At 38.1% G+C, this 18,788-nt stretch overlaps 1 protein-coding gene and 1 non-coding gene across 2 annotated transcripts; one reads left to right on the top strand and one right to left on the bottom strand.

The window, feature by feature from the left end:
* Positions 1-2,304: 2,304 nt before the first annotated feature.
* LOC145575239 (uncharacterized) lies at positions 2,305-2,835 on the bottom strand. The gene has a single exon (XM_081633131.1). The coding sequence runs from the start codon at positions 2,833-2,835 to the stop codon at positions 2,305-2,307; it is 531 nt and encodes a 176-aa protein (XP_081489257.1).
* Positions 2,836-7,255: 4,420 nt separating this feature from the next.
* On the top strand, positions 7,256-7,361 carry LOC145577153 (small nucleolar RNA R71). Its single transcript, XR_014098639.1, has one exon. It is a non-coding gene; the product is annotated as a small nucleolar RNA R71 (small nucleolar RNA).
* The last annotated feature ends 11,427 nt before the right edge of the window (positions 7,362-18,788 follow it).

The following is an 18,788-nucleotide window of genomic DNA, read 5'->3' on the forward strand; positions in this document are numbered from 1 at the left end:
AGGAGTGATTTTCGTAGAGTGAGAATGAGAAGGGAAGTGAGAAATTTTTTTTTGACTTAAACCGTGAAGCTACTCGAATATCTGGGGCTGCACGGACGTGCAACATTCGACACGGACGTGCAGCCTCAGACAGATTGGGGTCAAGTCTGCTTGAATGTGCACGGACGTGCAGAGGGTTACACGGGCGTGCTAGTCTTCTTGCACGGACGTGCTTAATTTGGCACGTCCGTGCCATACTCTGGACTGCGATTCTGATTGCTTCTGGTTGCCTCTGCACGGACGTGCTGTGTTCTGCACATTCGTGCAGACCTGATGCTGTACGGAACTCTATTTTTTTTTTATAACAATAAGGCATAATAATAATAATAATAATAAAATTATTATTATCACCATTATTATTATGATTATTATTAAGGCCACTACTTCACTTCCACAAAAAATTTTCTTACTTCTCTTTTCACCAATAACTACAAAAGATATTAAGAGAAAAGTTAGTAATAATAAAAATGATGGAAAGGAAATAATAGTTTATGAGGGAGTGTGAGAAACTCGGGTTGCCTCCCGGAAGCGCTCTTTTAACGTCATTAGCTTGACGACATTGCGGGATCCATGATTATGGTGGGTCAAGGCACACCTTTTTGACCCATTTCATTAGGCTTGAGCAAAACTATCTGATTATCCGATAATCCGAAGATCCGATCCGCACCCAATCCGAAAATTTAGGATACCCGATCCGAAAATATTTTCGGATCGGATATCGGATATCAATAATTTGAATTTCGGTTATCCGAATATCCGAAAATAAAGTCGGATATCGGGTATCAGATCGGATATCCGAAAATTACTTTTTTTTTTTACCTATATTTTAAAGTTCAAATATTATCCATATGCCCAACAGCCCAAGCCCAATAAAAACTCAACTTACCCTAATTTCAAATCCGCCTCCCTCTTCTCAGTTAGTCTTCTCAGTTTCTCACTCCTCTCTTAGTCTTCTCTGAGTTCTCTCTCGATCTCTCCTCTCTACTCCTTTTCTCAGAACTTCAGACCACCCCATCTCCAACCACCTTCAAAGACTCAAAACCACCACAATCTTCCCTCACTCCTCCACCAGAAGCGGCGCCCCGCCCCTCACTCCTTCACCAAAAGCGGCGCCCCTCACTCCTCCACCAAGGTAATTAACCCTTTTCCTCTTTTGATATAATTTATAATTTTAATTAGGTAATTGGGTTTTCAAAATTCTATTGTTCTGTTCGTTTGCTTCTTCTTGATTTTTAGGTTCTATACTTCTATTAATCTATTGTTGTTGATTAAATTTGGAGAAAACGTTAATTGTGTGACTATTTTACCTCTTACACCAATGTTCTAAGCAACGGACTCAGTGTTCTACTAGTTTAATTTCTGCATCTTTTTTGTTTTTATTTATCTTATGATTATCTAATATTTTGATATCTCATATTTTGTAGAGTTGTTGACTTGCCGTATGCTCATACTTTGTTGATCCGCTATCGGTTTCCGGCGTTGATGACTTATTTTTTAGTATAAGATAAAATGCATGTATTGTTAACTATTTGGACATTAATGTATTTGGACTTTAAATTTTCTTTGTTATGTGATTTGTACTTTTGTAGCAGTTACCCAACTAGTTTGCATTTTGGCAAATTGGCAGCCATGGCAGGTTATTTGTATTTTGTAATTTTATTATTTTGTTTTTTTTTCTGAAAATTAGTTGTGGACAATATTTACAAGTCCATTTTTTTAATAGGATAATTATTTTTAATAGGATAATTACACATCTATTTTATCGCTCTTTGTTCAGGTTGTGAGTAACATGAGGAGAAAATGGGAAAAAAAATCAATTTTGCCATTTAAAACAACTTGTAATCAAAGTAGTCAGATATAGGATATCCGATATATCCGATCCGAAAAGTTCGGATATCCGAATTTTCGGATATCTGAACTTTTCGGATCGGATACAAATAGCAAATATACGTATTTTCGAATACGGATATCCGATCCGAAATCCCATTTCGGATCAGATATCCGATCCGTGATCAGGCCTACATTTCATTGTTCCCACACACTTGCCATTTTCCTTAGGCAAAATAGTCATATTGCTATTATCACTAGAAATGTAACCAAATAATTTCTCCATCAACTTGATCTTGTTTCTTTTTGTCTTCTTGGCCCCCTTTTGCTTTTTCACCTCCGAAGCATGAGTCAATTCTTGTGACTCCTCCTCCATGTCTTCCTTCAAAGTATTAGCCAAAACATCGATCCGATGAACTTATTTAACCATAGGGTAATTCAACGTTTCCGGAAACGAGAAGGAGATTCTTTCATCCCCAACATGTAAGGTATATACGTAAGCCGCCCTTGTTTCATGTCAATGTTAACACCCGTGGTTTTCAAAAAGGGCCTACCCAATATGAGAGGAATTTTGGAATCTTCATCCATCTCCATGATTACAAAATTGCATGGTACAAGAACTTTCCCCACTTGAACCGGGATGTCCTTTAAGACTCCCAATGGGATTCTAACCGAGCGGTCGGCTAGTTGGTTTGACATTTTGGTGGGACTTATCTCCCCAAGATTCAACCTTGTGGCCATAGTGAGAGGCATAAGGCTAACACTAGCCCCAAGATCACACAAAGCATTTGTTGATTCAAGATCCCCAACCTTCACCGGTATAGCAAAACTACCGGGATCACAAAACTTCTCAGGAAGCTCATTTTTAGGAATAGCACTTGTCTCCGTTGGAAGGGATATGGAATCACTCTCCTCAAGCCTACTCTTTTTAAAAAGAAAGTCTTTCAAAAACTTTGCATATGTAGGCATTTGTGATAAAGCATGAAGAAGTGGAATGTTTTACTGAAGTCCTTTCATTTCATCAAGGAACTTTGAAAGTTTCTTATTTAGCTTCTTCTCTATCATTCGATGAGGGAATGGAATACGAGGCTCATATACTTTCAATGGAGCTTGGCTTTGCACTTCTCCCTCGTCTCTCTTTGAGGCATTGATGAGTGTCATTTCTGACACTATTTTATATATATGTTCCTTAGATTTTGGATAAGTTCCTTTAGCATTTTAGTGTTTTTATTTAGGTTTTTGATATTTTGTGGCTTATTTCTAATTTGTGTGTTTTGATAGGTTATTGAGTGGTTTTAGAAGGTAAAAAGATCAACCAAATGAAGGAGTCAATGCGGAGCACAATTGGAAGTTCCTGCCGAGGAACTTGAGAAACTGACGGAGATGAAAACAGCTTGCTGGGCACGTTTTGTTCGTCTAGGTTCACTGAATCCACGAATTTGGGAAAGTCTTGGGGAATAATTTACAAGATCTACAGCTGTTGGAAAAGATAAATATGAATGAAAAGAAGATCTTATCAATTGGTTAAGATATGGAAGAGATATATTTTTCACAATTTTATCTAATTACTTTCCTTATCTTTGAAAGATTCCCAATTATCTCTTAGCCTATTTAAAGCCACGAAATCATAGAGAAAACAAGCCAGACACTGAAGAAGAGACGAGAGAGAAGGGAGGCTTCACTCCAAAACCCTTCTAGGGTTAGGAGTCGTTGGTCACTCTTCGTGATACATTGCAGCGAAGGAATTCGGAGTTGCCCGAGAGGAACTCTGATCCAAATCTGAGAAACTTGATGGGTTCTTGTTTTGTTTTCTTTTCTTATCTTTGTATTATGAGTCCTTAGCTTGTTATGCTCAGTAACTATTAGTTTGAAGCCATGCATTAAGTATTTGAGACGAGTATTGTTGGTTTTAATGATTAATGCTTTAGAGTATTCTTGAATTATTGTTTTGTTCATACGAATGATGATTTCTTATAAGTAGGTGTACAACTATTTGTTTGGGTCTGATTTCTTTTGCTAATTAATACTACTAAGTCCGTAATTGCTTGGGAACATTAATCGAGTAGCAAACAATTGTAGAGGAGGACGTTCCACTCTATTAATTGAAAAGTAATTCTTGATCGAGGCCAAATCACGTAAGTTCCGGAGTGTTGTGGTTGTCTTGGCCTGATGTTTTCCTAGTTCTTAATGCTGTCATCAGGTTAAATTCCTTGCTCGTAGTATAGGGGTTATCTGTTGGTTAGGGTTAGTGAAAGTCGTACGGGATCTAACCATTACTAAGGGAAAACAGAGGAACTTGTTCTATAAGTCAAGCTATTCTAAAGGGTTAAGTAATAAGTCCGTGATTATACATTTGCATGGTGGATTTCTATATGTAGTTGCTGAGTATCTCAAGTTCCTTATCTGTTCTTGTTCTTATTAGTTTAAGTTCCTAGTTGTTAGTTTATCTTTATCCTTAAACACCCCCCAATCATTCTTTTACTGTTTTGAGTCTTTGTTATTCTTAGTTATTTGCAAGCACATTCTTCGTGGGATCGACCCTTACTTCCACTAATTAAAAGTTAGTAGTCTTAGGGTAATTATTATTAATTTGTGTGCGTTTCGACACCGCATCAGGCATCCTCATCACTTAATTTTGACCTTCCTCTTGCCTCCTCACTCACTTCGTTTTCAAACTCACTTTCATCCACCCAATCATCTCCCTCGTCTCCCTTTTTAGCGACCTCTTCTCTCATGATTGGATCTTCATACCCTCCTTCCAAAATCAAGGTGATTTATTTTGCATGCTCCTTTGGGTTCATTACCGTTGTTCTTGGAAGTTGACCACCGGAGTCAGAAGGGCATCCAACTTGATTCGCAATTTAAGATAATTGACTTTCAATCATCTTATTGTGTGCTTGGAGTTGTTGGATTGAGCTACTAACTTCCCCATTGATCTTGATTTGTTGGATCATGAAGGTTTCCAAAACGAATTCAATGTTGGATTTTTGAGGAGGAGGGGCTTGATTGTATTGGGTTCTTTGTTGGACATTGTCTCTTTGGTTGGGGTGGCGAAGGGAGCTTGTTGTTGTGAATAGGGTTGATTGGTATTGTTTTGAGGAGGAGGAGCTTGGTTATAATTTTTTTGAGAAGGAGGAGCTTGGTTGGGTTGTTTCCACCCAAAATTTGGATGTTGTTTCCAACCTTGGTTATAGGTTTGAGAGTAAGGATCATTTCTCCCAATAGAAGCCACATGCTCCGTTGTTCTAGAGATGCAATAGGATGCCATGTGATCGTTTCCTCCACAAGTCTCCCAAGACATGACTTGCGAGGAGGAGCTACTGGGAACATTGTTCACTTGATCTAGCTTTCGAGCTAACATATCAACCTTTGAAGCAATAAGATCTATTGCCTCAAGATCATGCTTGCCCTTCTTGGGATGACTTTGTCTTTTGTCACCCCCATAAGCATAATGTTTGGCAACCTCTTCAATCATTTTGTAGGCCTCGTCAACTGTAGACACCCAAATGTGTCTCCCCAAAACCAAACCCAGTGATGAATACCTTTCATGTCATTTGATTATCGAACAAAGCGAAAGTATGAAAAGTCTAGTGATGAGGATGTTTTTATTAAAATATCTCTTCTTTCTGTTTTTGAAAATATTTCTTCTTACCCTATTTATGAAAAACGTGCATTCCAGTTTAGTTTGGTCCATGATAAAAACTTTTAGAAACTTTCCTTTTTTAAGTCCTATTTCTATTCGAATTTAAAGATGTTCAAAGACAGTTAGATATTTTTTTCTTGCCTCATAATCATTATCTAAATGTTATAAGGTTGGATAGATCTTGAAATTATCTTTCCAATGATATATTATAATATTAATCCCGAGCTATAACGAAAAAGATATGAAAGGAATACGAAACTCTATCCAAAACTGACACCTTCCCACATTTCGGCCATAACTTTTTATATACAAAATATTTTAATCTGATTTTAATTGGGTTGCAAAATAGACTTCAAGAGCTTTTCAACGACATATTATATGACTTATTTGGACTTCTGGATCAAAAGTTATGATAAAAACAAAATCTGCAAAAACTGCTGACCGACGAGTTTTATTTCGATTCGAATTCGGATTCTTTTCTTATTCTTCGACTCTCTTTTTTCCTATAAATAGAGGTCATATCTCCCCTTTTTTCAACTCTACAATCAATCATCATCTCTATCTTTCTCTCTCTAAAGCTAGAAGCCTTCTCTCTCTATTCTTTTTCTAAACCTTCCCTCTCACAAAATTCCTCATACATTGGTTCTAGACACACCTAGCCAAGTTCGAAGTTGCCTTCGCCCTAGACGTGAAAGGTTTGACATTTTTGAGGGTTTGGTCCCAAATCCCTATTTTATTTAATTTAATTGTTTTATTATTTTCCTTGAAGTTACTAACGTGTGTATTTTGTTATTAGAAAGAGGTACGAGGCATCGAAGTAAGTACTTTAATTGCTTTTATTGATCTTTTGATATAGAAATCATGCTTAGATTGTTATTTTGCTTCCTAGTATCATGTTTAGGGTAATTTCTAATATCAAGTATGATTAAAAGAATGCTTCCTATTTTCTTTCCTAATATCATGTATCATGTTAGGGCTAAAGCTTTGATTTTTATTGCTTAGTGACATGCTAGGGTTTGTTAATAATCTTGTTAGTATCATGCCTAGGATCTTGCTAATATTATTATGCTTTGAGATTGAGAATATTATTATTATGATTGATGTTGATTGTTATTATATTGCTTGATATTATATTTGTTGTTATTGCTTGATCACGCCTTTTATGCATGTTTAAAGGGAATTTGTACTTGTAATCACGCTAAATAAGATAATTAATAATCTTATTTAGGCTAATGAGATTATAATTCAAGTGATCGCCAATAATAGTTTTGTTTGTGCATTAAATTCAACCAACATAGATTAAACAGGTTTAGGGTTAATCTGTTGATTGCATGTTAGTCAGAAATCGCACATGAATACGAGTAGAATAAAGTAGAGGCCTATTTAGGGTAGGTTCAATCTCTTTTAGGTTGGATTTGTACCTTCATCCCCTAACACCAGTCATGATTCCAGACCTATTGGAGTTGACGATCTCATGGATCGTTAAGGGGTGTAACCTTCACCCTGTGAACGGTTTACAAGTTCCTAAAACTTGTTGGCGACTCTTTTGCTCTAGCTTCCTTCCCTTTGGACGCCACTATACTTAAGTGTATGATCATAGTGAGGTTCAAGTTTGGGGTAATGCTTGAAATATTCCCTACATCAACCGATAGCTTTTTAAGGCTACCACCAGCCCCGAAATCAAGGTTGGCCCTTGAGGTAGGAGTAAGACCATCATAGAAGCTTTACACTATGATCCATGAGGTGAAACCGTGGTGAGGGCATGCTCTAGTGTAATCTTTGACCGCTCCCATGCTTCACACAAAGTTTCATCAACCTCTTGGTTTAAGTTGGTGATATTCCGTCTTAATTTGACGGTTTTCTCAGGAGGACAATCCTTTCCAAGAAAAGCTCTAGTCACCTCATCCCAAGTACTCAACGATCCATCTTCAACCGTTCTTAACCAATGCTTTGCTTTATCACGGAGGGAGAATTGAAACATGTGCATACGGATGAACTCTTCCAAAATGTTGTTTTGCTTGATAATTGTACACAATTCAAGAAAGTTGTCCAAGAGAGCAAAAGGACACTCATAAGGACTACCCCAAATTGATTGCCTTGAATCATACGAATGAGTTGAGGTGAAAGCTCGAAATTGTTTGCATTTGTGGTGGGGAGACGTATGCCACTCCGAAGTTGGAATGCGTTGGGGTGGTCATAGTCTCGTAACAAGGGTGGAGGAGGATTGTTTTCTCCCATGTTATCTTCTTTGATGATTTCAAAAACCTCTTCCGGATCGGAATCCGAATATACAATAGAGAACTCGGGTGTGCCTTGCAAAAGCCTCCTCACGTTTCTCAAAGTCCTATTTAGCTCCAGATCAACGGGAATAAGCGGTGATTGCTTACTCTTCCGTGTCATGCAAAGTCAAACAAAGCTAATAAAAACGTTAACAATGACTATCACAAGTTAAAAAAACAAATAAACAAAAATAGATAGGAGAACTATGATACGTATACACACATTTAGTCTTATTCAACAATAATACATTCAATGTGACTTTGCCTCCCCGGCAACGGCGCCAAAATTTAATAGGCCGTCGTCGAGCCTACCAAAGATAAAATCCTATCTTCGTCTCACTAGCTAATAGCAAGGGTAAGAAAGGATCGAACCCAAGAGAGGCATTGAATCAACCATCGAGATACTACCGTTTAAATAAGCTAAATGAAGTCGATATTGGTTTAGTTTTATGTAACATGTACTAGTTCAATTCAACTAAGGCTAAGGGGAAACTAACAATATTTAGAGGATTCTAGGGCTCGGTTTATACCACTCAACTTCATCACAACTCACAATTAACATGCACAATCAAGGTAAAATAAGGGGATAAAATAGGGGAAGTTATCTAAAGCACCCAACTACTCTCTCAAGCTAGAGGGATTACTTTAATCACGAATACAACCTACTCTCGTGGTTACAAAACATAAAGCAAGTGTTAAAGCATAATCACGATGACATAAACATTCCCTTGACTGGAATTCCTATTCTCATGGCATTTCAAGTCAATTAAGCATAAGGGAGCTAACTCAAGTTCATCTCTCGATCCTTCGTTGAGAAAGCTTGGATAAAAGTTCTAGCAATGGCCACATACAAGAACTAAGCAATTAAACCACTTAAGCTCAACTAATTAATACCCAACAATTACCAAATTAGCACATGCAACAAGTAATTAGTGACTACATTGAGGGTTTTACCCAAACCCTAGAAAATTAAACTACTCACAATCCATGGAAATCAAAGCCATTAAAAATTTCAAGCTACTCATGAATAAGATTCAAACTAAATATTAAGCTAATTAACAATCTAAGCATATAGGAATTAAGCAAAATAATTAACCATCAAAGCAATTAAAATGGAAGAGAAGAGTAAGAAAAGTTACTAGAAGCTTCAACCTTGAATAACAATGGTGGAACTTGTCTTCTACAATAATTGAGATTGAAATTTCCAAGCTAATAATTCAATTCTAACTAATGATTTGAGAATATTTGTGTTTCTAAGATTAGAAACTAAGAGACAGCTCTAAAAACTTGGATACCGTACAAATGAGCTCCAGGGGTTATTTATAAGACCCTCAAATAAAAAAAAGACGGAGAAAACAAGAGTCGGGCAAAGCTACAGGTCTGCACGGACGTGCAACCTGCTCTCCACGGACGTGCCACCATCTGCACGGACGTGCAGCTCAAAACAGACAGATTAGTTTTGATTCTCTTTTGGGCTGGGCATACTGCACGGACGTGCAGCCTTATCTACGGAAGTGCAGCCTTCTGTACGGACGTGTAGCCTTCTGCACGACCAAGCTGGGTGACCTGCACGGACGTGCTGAAGTCTTGCATGACTGTGCAAGCTCTGGCAGAATATACAGCTTGTTGGAACACTCCTGCACGGACGTGCAGGACATGGCACGGCCTTGCAAGGTCTCTTAGGCCCTTTTCTTCACCTTTTCTTTGGTTTTGCTCCTTTGTCTCGGCTTCTAACCTCGGTTTATCATCCATATGCTTCAAATGGTCGTCTTTGGACTTAAAAACTCAACAAAAACACTAACAACCCGTGAAGCAAGGGATACACAAAAATTGCACAAAAATAGAGTAAAAGTGAACCACAATGCCAAAATATCAAGTAAACAAGGTTCAAAATCACCCTAAAATCATATCGAATAACAAGTTATCACCTTGTTCAGACTATTCCCTCTAGTGATCTTTGTTGCCCTTATGAGTTTCCTGTTTCACAAGACATTGAGAGAATTGACAACTATTGGTGTGCTAGGCCTTTGTGGGAAGTCATTACCCAAAAGGTTCCACCTTCTTTGTCTAAGGATGTGAAGCATTAAATACTTGGTAGATCTAAAAAGGACAAGAACAAAGTTCAAAATAAGACCAATGTGAAGAATCGTCTAGGAGACAAGAAAATTCCTGCTAAGGAACGCCTAGGCAAAAAAGTTGAATTCAAGACTCCTATTATGCCTAAGAAGAAAAATACTACTAAGGGAAAAGGGAAAAAAAAAAGCTTACTCTACAAAAAAGAAAGTGTGGGTAGAGAAGAAAATTGGAGTAATGGCTAAAGGGGAAACTATCCATACCAAAATTGAATGTAGATCCTCTAAAGGATGTTTAATAGCAAAGGTGATGGATGATGAAGAAGATGCTGACAAGAATTGGAAGAGAGCTAGGAAAGAAAAGACAGATTAGAGCATCGCTTTACTTTCAATTTATTAGACAAATTCAATTTTTAAGTCAATTTTTATTTTTTTAAGCTTTATTTAAATTCCATCAATAATGTAATTTTACTTTATTTTATTAATGCAATTTCAGCTTTTTAAATTAAATTAACTTTTACATATAAACTTTATTAAAGCAATGAAAACAACTTGAATTATTTTCTGAAAAATTATTCGTGTACGGAAGTCAAAAATTTCTGAAATACACTAAAATCCACCCTGATCATTGCAGAAAATCTAGTGTCGCGCTTTTGATTCTGTCGCCAGACGCTGCTATTTGTCGTCGGACGCTAGGTGCTGTCGTTGTGCGACAGGATTTCTTTACTGCGCTGGACTTGAATTCTGTGCGCCGATAGCTCGTCGATGCTGGGATGCGAGATTTGTAAAAAATTAAAGTGGTTGCACCCTGTAAAGGGTTGCCTACGTATCCTTTCCTAAGGCATCAGGCCAAACGTAGCTCTCTTGAGTGTCCTACTCAAGTAATTATGGGTAGTACTTCTTAAGTTGGTCAAGATTTGTCATGTTTGAGAATTTATTGTCGTCCATATCAGTTAGTTTTGTAGCACCTCCTGATAGGATAGTTTTGACAATGTATGGTCCAGATCAATTAGGCCTAAATTTGCCTCTTGGATCCAAAACATTTTTCCTTAATGCTTTTAACACCAAATCTCCTACTTTGATGTTTCTTGTCTTGACCTTCTTGTTAAAGTGTCTAGCCATACGAGCTTGATAGTATTGAGTATGATATAGAGCTTATAGTCGTTTTTCATCAAGTAGAATTAGCTCCTCATATCTCGCTCTAGTCCATTCGACTTCATCGAGTTTGCTTTCCAACGCAATGCGTAGGGAAGGTATTTCTAGTTCCACAGGTTGTATGGAATACTTTGCATAGACTAATGAAAATGGCGTATTTCCTGTTGATGAGCGAATTGATGTGCGATAACCCCAAAGAGCAAAGTGGAGTGTGTCAGGCCAATCCTTGTAATTTTCTATCATTTTTTCGATGATAGTCTTTAAATTTTTGTTGGCTGCCTCAACTGCACCATTTGCTTGAGGTCTGTATGGAGAGAAATGACGATGTTGATCAATACCATACTTTTGTAGCAATTCTTCACATTCTGCTTGAAAGTGAGTTCCATTGTCGCTTATCATTTCATGTGGGACTCCATATCGACAAATGATGTTTCTTATGATAAAGAGTGCTACATGTTTTGCAGTGAGTTTTGTGTATGATGCTTCTTCGACCCACTTAGTGAAATAATCAATTGCCACTAGAATGTATTCATGACCTCCTGTCCCAGGAGGAGTAATCTTTCCAATGATGTCTATTCCCCATGTATAGAATGGCCATGGTGATGTGTTGGTGTAGAGGAGAGATGGAGGAACATGTCGTAAGTTGGTGTATATTTGCCATTTAGGGCATCTTTTTACATATTGATGACAGTCCCTATTCATAGTAGTCCAATAATATCCCTCGCGCATTATCTTTTGGACTAGCATTTTGCCATTTACATGTGTTCCATATACTCCTTCATGGACTATTCCCATAGCCCGTTGGGCTTCCTTTTTGCCTACACATAGAAGAGCTCGACCTTTAGGTACCCTTTTGTGTAACACGTTGTCTATGAGCACATATTGGGAAGGCAAAAGTCTTAAAGCTCATTTTGCTCTTTTGTCAACGTGGAGTGGATATTCTCCTTTGGTGACATAATTGAGGATGTCTGTATACCAAGGTTCTTCTTCTTCTTCTTGGACCACATCATCATCCTCTATAGCTTGAATATAAGTCGGTTTATGCCTCTTTTCTATTGTTAAAGGCATTTGCTCAATTTCCGTAGGAATCCTAACCATTGAGGCTAGTCTTACCAAGGCATCAGCAAATTGATTTTCCTCTCTAGGTAGATATGTGTATTCTACTTTTTTCCAGTTGGTTTGTAAGAGTTTCCAAATATGTTTGGTAAGGGGCCAAGCTTTCACTCCTTGCTTTCCATCTTTTGGAGATTTGGTTGATGATCAAGGAAGAATCTCCGAATATTCGAAGTTTCTTTACTCCCAATGCCAAGGCTGTTTCAAGGCCTACCACACATGCTTCGTATTCCGCAGCGTTGTTGGTAACATCAAAATCTGATTTTATGGAGATTGGAACATGTTCTTCTTTAGGTGATATAAACAATACTCCTACACCACATCCCTTTTGGTTTGAGGCTCCGTGGAAGTATAGAGTCCAAGTATCATCTTCTGTGACCATCAAGTCTTCATCTGGAAAATCGTTCTCATATATTGGTGTATAATCTTCTATTGGAAAATCCGCTAAGTAGTTCGAGACCACGGATCCTTTAATGGCCTTTTGGGGCATGAATCTTACATCAAATTGGGGTAAGTTGACTATCCATCTTTATATTCACCCATTTAGTGTAGATTTCTCGAAGAGGTACTTAAGTGCATCCATTCGAGATACCACAAAGACCGTATGAACGAGCATGTAATGTCTTAACTTGGTCGTGGCCCAGACTAATGCAAGGCACAATTTCTCAAGTGGTGTGTATCGTATTTCATACTCGAGCATCTTCTTACTTAGGTAGTAGATGGCATTTTCTTTTCCTTCTACTTCTTGTGCGAGCATAGCCCCCATTGTCTCTTTGTTGACTGTTAGGTATAACCTAAGAGGAATTCTTGGGAGCGTTGGTGCTAATACATGAGGATTAGAGAGATAGGCTTTGATCTTTTCAAAGGCTTTTTGACACTCGTCGTCCCATATTACTAGCACATTTTTCTTGAGCTTTTTAAATATTGGTTCTCATATTGTTGTTAACTTGGATATGAACCTACTTATGTATTGCAATCGGCCAATAAATCCCCAAATTTGCTTCTCGGTTTTGGGCAATGGCATTGACATGATTGCCTTGGTCATGGTTGGGTCTATCTCTATTCCTCTAGAGCTTATGATGTATCCCAAGAGTTTTCCTAAGGTGACTCCGAAAGCACACTTAGATGGATTCAACCTCATATTATATTTTCTTAGCTTTTTGAAGAATTTCCTTAAGGCTACTTGATGTCCTGGACGATCTTTTGATTTTACAATCATGTCATCCACATAGACTTCAACTACCTTGTGCATCATGTAATGGAGTAGGGCAGTCGATGCTCGTTGGTAAGTGGCACCCACGTTTTTCAACCGGAATGGCATTACCGTGTAACAGTAAGTACCCCAAGGTGTTATGAATGTCGTCTTCTCCATGTCTTCTTCTGCCATAAGAATCTGGTTGTACCCTGCGTATCCATCCATAAACGAGAGAAGTGCGTGATTTGTTGTATTATCTACTAGAATGTCGATGTGTGGTAAAGGGAAGTCGTCCTTTGGACTTGCCTTATTTAGATCTCGACATTCGACACACATTCTTACCCTTCTATCCTTCTTGGGAACTAGGACCACATTTGCGACCCATTCGGTGTATTTGGATACCCTGATAAAACCTGCAGTTATTTGTTTTTTAACTTCTTCTTTGATTTTAAGAGCTACGTCGAGTTTCATTCGACGTAACTTTTGTTTTATAGGTTTCATTCCTGGAATTAGTGGTATGGTGTGTTGAGCTATTTCTCTATTTATTCTTGGCATATCTTCATATGACCAAGCAAATACATCGATGAACTCTTTTAGTAGATTAATTAAATCAGTCCTTTCATCTTTATTAAGTGTTAGTCTGATTTTAACCTCTCTTTTAATGGTTGGATCTTTTGAGATATCAACCATTTCAGTATCTTCAATTACTAGTGTTTTATTCTCAAGTGTTTCCATTGCTTTAATTATAAGCAATGCTCATTATCTTGGGTTAAAGAATGACACGAGGAGTAACCAAATGAGGACATGTTATTGAATTCGGAAACCGTTACATCAAATAAAGATAAGTCCGCTGGGACTTGACTACTAACTATTCTAGGAGTAGGTGCTAAAATAGAAGAATTGGGGGAAGGTGCTATAGCTAGAGACTTAGAGGACTCAATAGGGGAAGACTCTGACTCGGATTCTGACTCAGACGACTCTTCGAACATTGGTCCTTGTCCTGTTGTTAAAGAGATCTTTCTTCCACTTGGAGTAGTCACTTTCACGGTCTTTCGCCATTCTTGAGTTAATCCCTCTGCTGGAGTGATAAGCTTTGAAGGATCAAAGCTCTCACTTTGTAGTACCGTTTGAATGAGCGAGGAGTTATTCTCAACATATGTCGGCTCATTCTTCTCGTGCCCAAAGAGAAGTCCCATGACATTAAAGTCAAAGCATGGAGGTGCTTTCTCCTTATGGATAGGAGTTGGGATGTCATCTAAGAAGTTGCAATCTAAAAATATTTCAAACCTAGGTTGTCTTATTCCATTCTTGACAAAGGGTTCAGGAAATTCGTGGCATGGATAATCCTCTCCTTCTCTTATAAATTGTCCATTTAGAGTAAGAGGATAGTAATCCATTGGGATTGCTTTCTTTTGGGTACGAGCGTTCCTACGTGCATTAGTCTTTTCTCAAGCTCGCTTAAGGTCTTCAAGAGTCGGTTCGAAACCAAGTCCAAAAGTGTCCAATTTAGGGAGGCCAGGTAATCCCATTCGTTTTGCTATCTCTTTCTTCTTTCCAAGGGTCATTCCAGGAAAGTGTCCCTATTTTCTGAGGATAGCAATAACTATCAAGTTGGAGTGGAGGTCATAGCAAAGAGGGGTCCTTTCATCCTATTCAAATTAAGGAGACCTCTTCATCAAAGCCCTACATATCTTCATCATTCTCATCGTGCTCCACATTTATGATTGGATTTTCGATGGCCTTAATTCTCATTGGAGAAGCATCAATTGTAATTGGGATTCCTCCAACTATAGCCTTCACTTGTTGATGAAGGGATGAAGGGACGGCCTTAAGGTCATGAAGCCAAGGGCGTCCCAACAATAAGTTGAAAGATGCTTTAATGTCTACCACTTAAAAAGTTGTAGCATGTTCTATGACTCCTGTTGTTACATTCATAGTGATTGTTCCAAGAGCTTGGCAACGAGTATTGTCTTAAGCCCTTATTCCTTGTGTAGATGGAGACAAGTCTTCATCCCTTATTCCTAACATTCTCGCAGTTCGAAGTGGACAAACATTAATTGCCGATCCATTGTCTACAAGAGTCATTGGGACATTCATCCTCTTGCAGATTACTGTGAGATTTAAAGCCTTGTTGTGTTTGTCACCTTCTAGAGGTAGATCCTTGTCAGAAAAAGTGATCAAGTTGATGGGACTAGGAAGATCACTCGTAAGAAAGTTAGCCAACCCCTCAGGAGTGGTTTCAGAATCTATTCCTACTTTAGCTAGAGCATCCATTACTGCGGCTCTATGCTCATGGAATGTAGCTAAAAGTTTCCATACATTTATTTTAACCTTAGTCTTTTTTAGTTGTTTGACAACATCGTTGTCTTCTATGATAGGTATGGGAACTTATTGAGTAGTAGGAATAGATTGTGCGGTGATGGGAGGTTGCATTCTCGCAGATCTTGTGAGAACATCTATGGGTGAATCTTCTTCATCCCATATATCATCTACTGGATATATTGTGGAGATTGGAGTTTATTCCACATCTTTGAGGTAGACGTCCTCATCATCACTTTCCCAAACTCCATTGATGCTAGCATCTTTCTCTTGTGGAATTTGGACCAACTTCTTACTATCAATCTATTTTTGAATTAAATCCTTGAATTTAAAATAGTGTTCAATAGTATGTCCTCTAGATTGATTGTATGAACAATAGATCCTATTTGTCTTTTCAATGATTCAAATAGTCTTGGCTCGAGAGGTTTGATCTTGCCACTCTCGGAGAGCATTTTAAACATGTTTGCATAGGAGGTCCCAATTTGAATATAGGGCTTGTTTCTTTTTTGGGGTGTTTCAACTACTTGGAGAGAAAATGGCTTTCTCTTAGTAGTCTCTATGGGTGTCACCTCTTTATTGACATCCTTATTTTACTCTAACTTTGCGCGTTTAAGAGCTTTGCGACACGTGTCTGTTACTTCCCTCATTGTATTTATGAGGATCCAAACCTCTTCTCTAGTGGCAAGTTGTTGACCTGGAGCCCAATCACTCATGGCATCGAAAAAGGTTTCCTCCTCTTCTTCAATAGCATGAATTTCTTCAATTGGTTTAATAAGAGATGATGGGTCAACATGGTTTTCTTCATCATAAATAGCCAAGGAATCAGAAAGTGGTGCATTATTGATACTTGGCTTCTTACTTGCAGGAGGCAATGGGAGTTTATTGCTATCAATTAAGTCTTGGATAGCTTCCTTTAGCTTCCAGCAATTCTCAGTAGGATGGCCCCTGCCTTGATGGTATTTGCAATGTGCATTGGGGTTTCAACTAGCCGTTCTCCTTTCGACTGGTGGATCTCAAAATGGTCCAATAGGAGTTATAAGACCTTTTGCATGAAGGCGATCAAATGCGGTGTCATAACTCATATCAATAGGAGAAAAGTTTCTCCTAAATGGTTTCGTTTGTCGTTGATTATTCAAAGCGAGGACTTCATTCAGATTAAAGGTGCTAACATCGTTTGAGTGGGTGGTTTTGGAAGAATAAGGATTATCGCTCTTCTTTCCTTTCTAGCCACTGTTGGAGTTATTATTAGTAGCTTTTTTCTTTGCAAGGTTGTCTTCAATATTGATTCCAATGTCATAAATAGCCTTAAAAGTGTTCAAGTTGCTTTGGTACTTGAGATACTTGGAGTAATTTTCTTGGAGATTCTTAATAAACATTCTTACAGACTCTTTTTCAGTAGGCACCTCAATCGTTTTAGCGGAAGTTTCCCTCCATTTATTAAAGAAAGAAGTAAAACCTTCATTCTCTTTTTGTTTTAGTATTTCAAGCTCTCTATGATCAGTTTCAACTTGAATATTACATTTGTATCTATCAATGAAAGCGTTTACAATAGAATCCCAAGTAGAGGTTTGTCAAGGGAAAAGAACCATTGTTGACAAACGGTTTCAAGAGATAAAGAAAACAATGAATGAAAGACTTTCCTATCAATCCCCTTAATGTTCATTATAGTTTCAAAAGCCCTTAAGTGGAAATAAGGATTGTCAGTTGCCTTGAACCTAGGGATGTCATTGGCATTGAACTGCTGCGGAAGAAGCTCCTTATCCATTGAGACCCCTTACGAGCTAATGCCCTGGAACCTATAGTCATTGGAGAGTTTGATCAAGCTTTCTTGCATGAGCTCCATTTGTTGTTGTTTCACAGGGTCATTGATTTGAAGTGACATAGCCTTCATCATCTCAGTCATGTTAGCCAAGTCCTTCCTAAGTTCGTTGACTTCTTCTTAACTCGCCATTATCTTTTTAGCTTTTCTCTTCTGTCGAATCGGTTTATCAAAAAGTAGTACTTGAATGAAGGTGTTGTCCTTGATTAATCGCCCTTCCTTTTGACCAAGCGCTGTAAATTAAACCATTTTATTTGTTTTAATGACTTGACTTAAATTGACTTTGACTTTATTAGTTTTAAAAAGCAAAAAAACCAAAAAATAGGGTACATATTTTTGGGAATCAAGTATGTGGGTTCAAACAAGTATGGTTTAATTGGAGGATTAATATCCAACTTACCCCCCTAAAAAATGACGGAAAACATGCGCACACAAGACTCTCAAGACATGGTCAAGGTGTAACATACATATGATGTGTGTGCTTTAATTGTGAGTGCAAGTGACATGCTTTGACTCTTGTGTAAGACCATGGGACTATGTGCTTAGACTCAATTAAGGAATAAACATGGCTACTTCCATTAATAAACTGGTTAAACCGATTAATAAACTGATTAATTAGACTCGTCATGAAGACTCGAGCAGAAAACTGGACTGTCGCCGCGCGCTAAAGCACAGCGCCAGACGACAAGGTTGTCGCCTCGCGCTGTACTCCAGCATGGGGTGCCACAGTCTAAACTTGTGCGCCATTAATGGAACATCAGTCTGGGACTGTTTCCAGTATTTTACTCTAAAGGGATAAGCCTAAAGTCGTACTAAGTCAGGTTTGATCAATTTATTTAGACTTCAATTATTCATATTAATTAATTAATTAATTAATTAAGCAAAGTTCTTTAGTCATTAATTGGTTTATTTAGAATCATTCACAAGTCAGACAAACGGTTAGTGTAAACACACATATAGGTTATGCACAAGCAAAGAATGCACAAGTAGTCAAGTAAGCACAATATGATGCAATGAGTTTGCAACCTAACCGTAGCTCTAGTTCTCTAAAGTTCAAGGATAAGGGTTAGTCAAAGAGGGTCCATGGTTATGATTCCAAATGCATTGCACGGAAGCCTTACCTTTGAAAGGGTTGGCGCGTATGGATGGGACCCCGGAAGTTAAACTTGCTTCTACGGTTTGGTGGATTCACAAACTCTAATGTACCCGTCGTTGCCAGTAGCGTTCGATTAGGTAGATGGAGCGTGAATCCCAGAGGGTTATAACCATATGTAGAACACATATGGGTTCAGAAAAGAGGGAAAAACTTAATAAGGAAGTAAAATCG

This window comes from Chenopodium album, chromosome 13 (genome assembly GCF_948465745.1).
Source record: "Chenopodium album chromosome 13, dcCheAlbu1.1, whole genome shotgun sequence".
NCBI lineage: Eukaryota > Viridiplantae > Streptophyta > Magnoliopsida > Caryophyllales > Amaranthaceae > Chenopodium > Chenopodium album.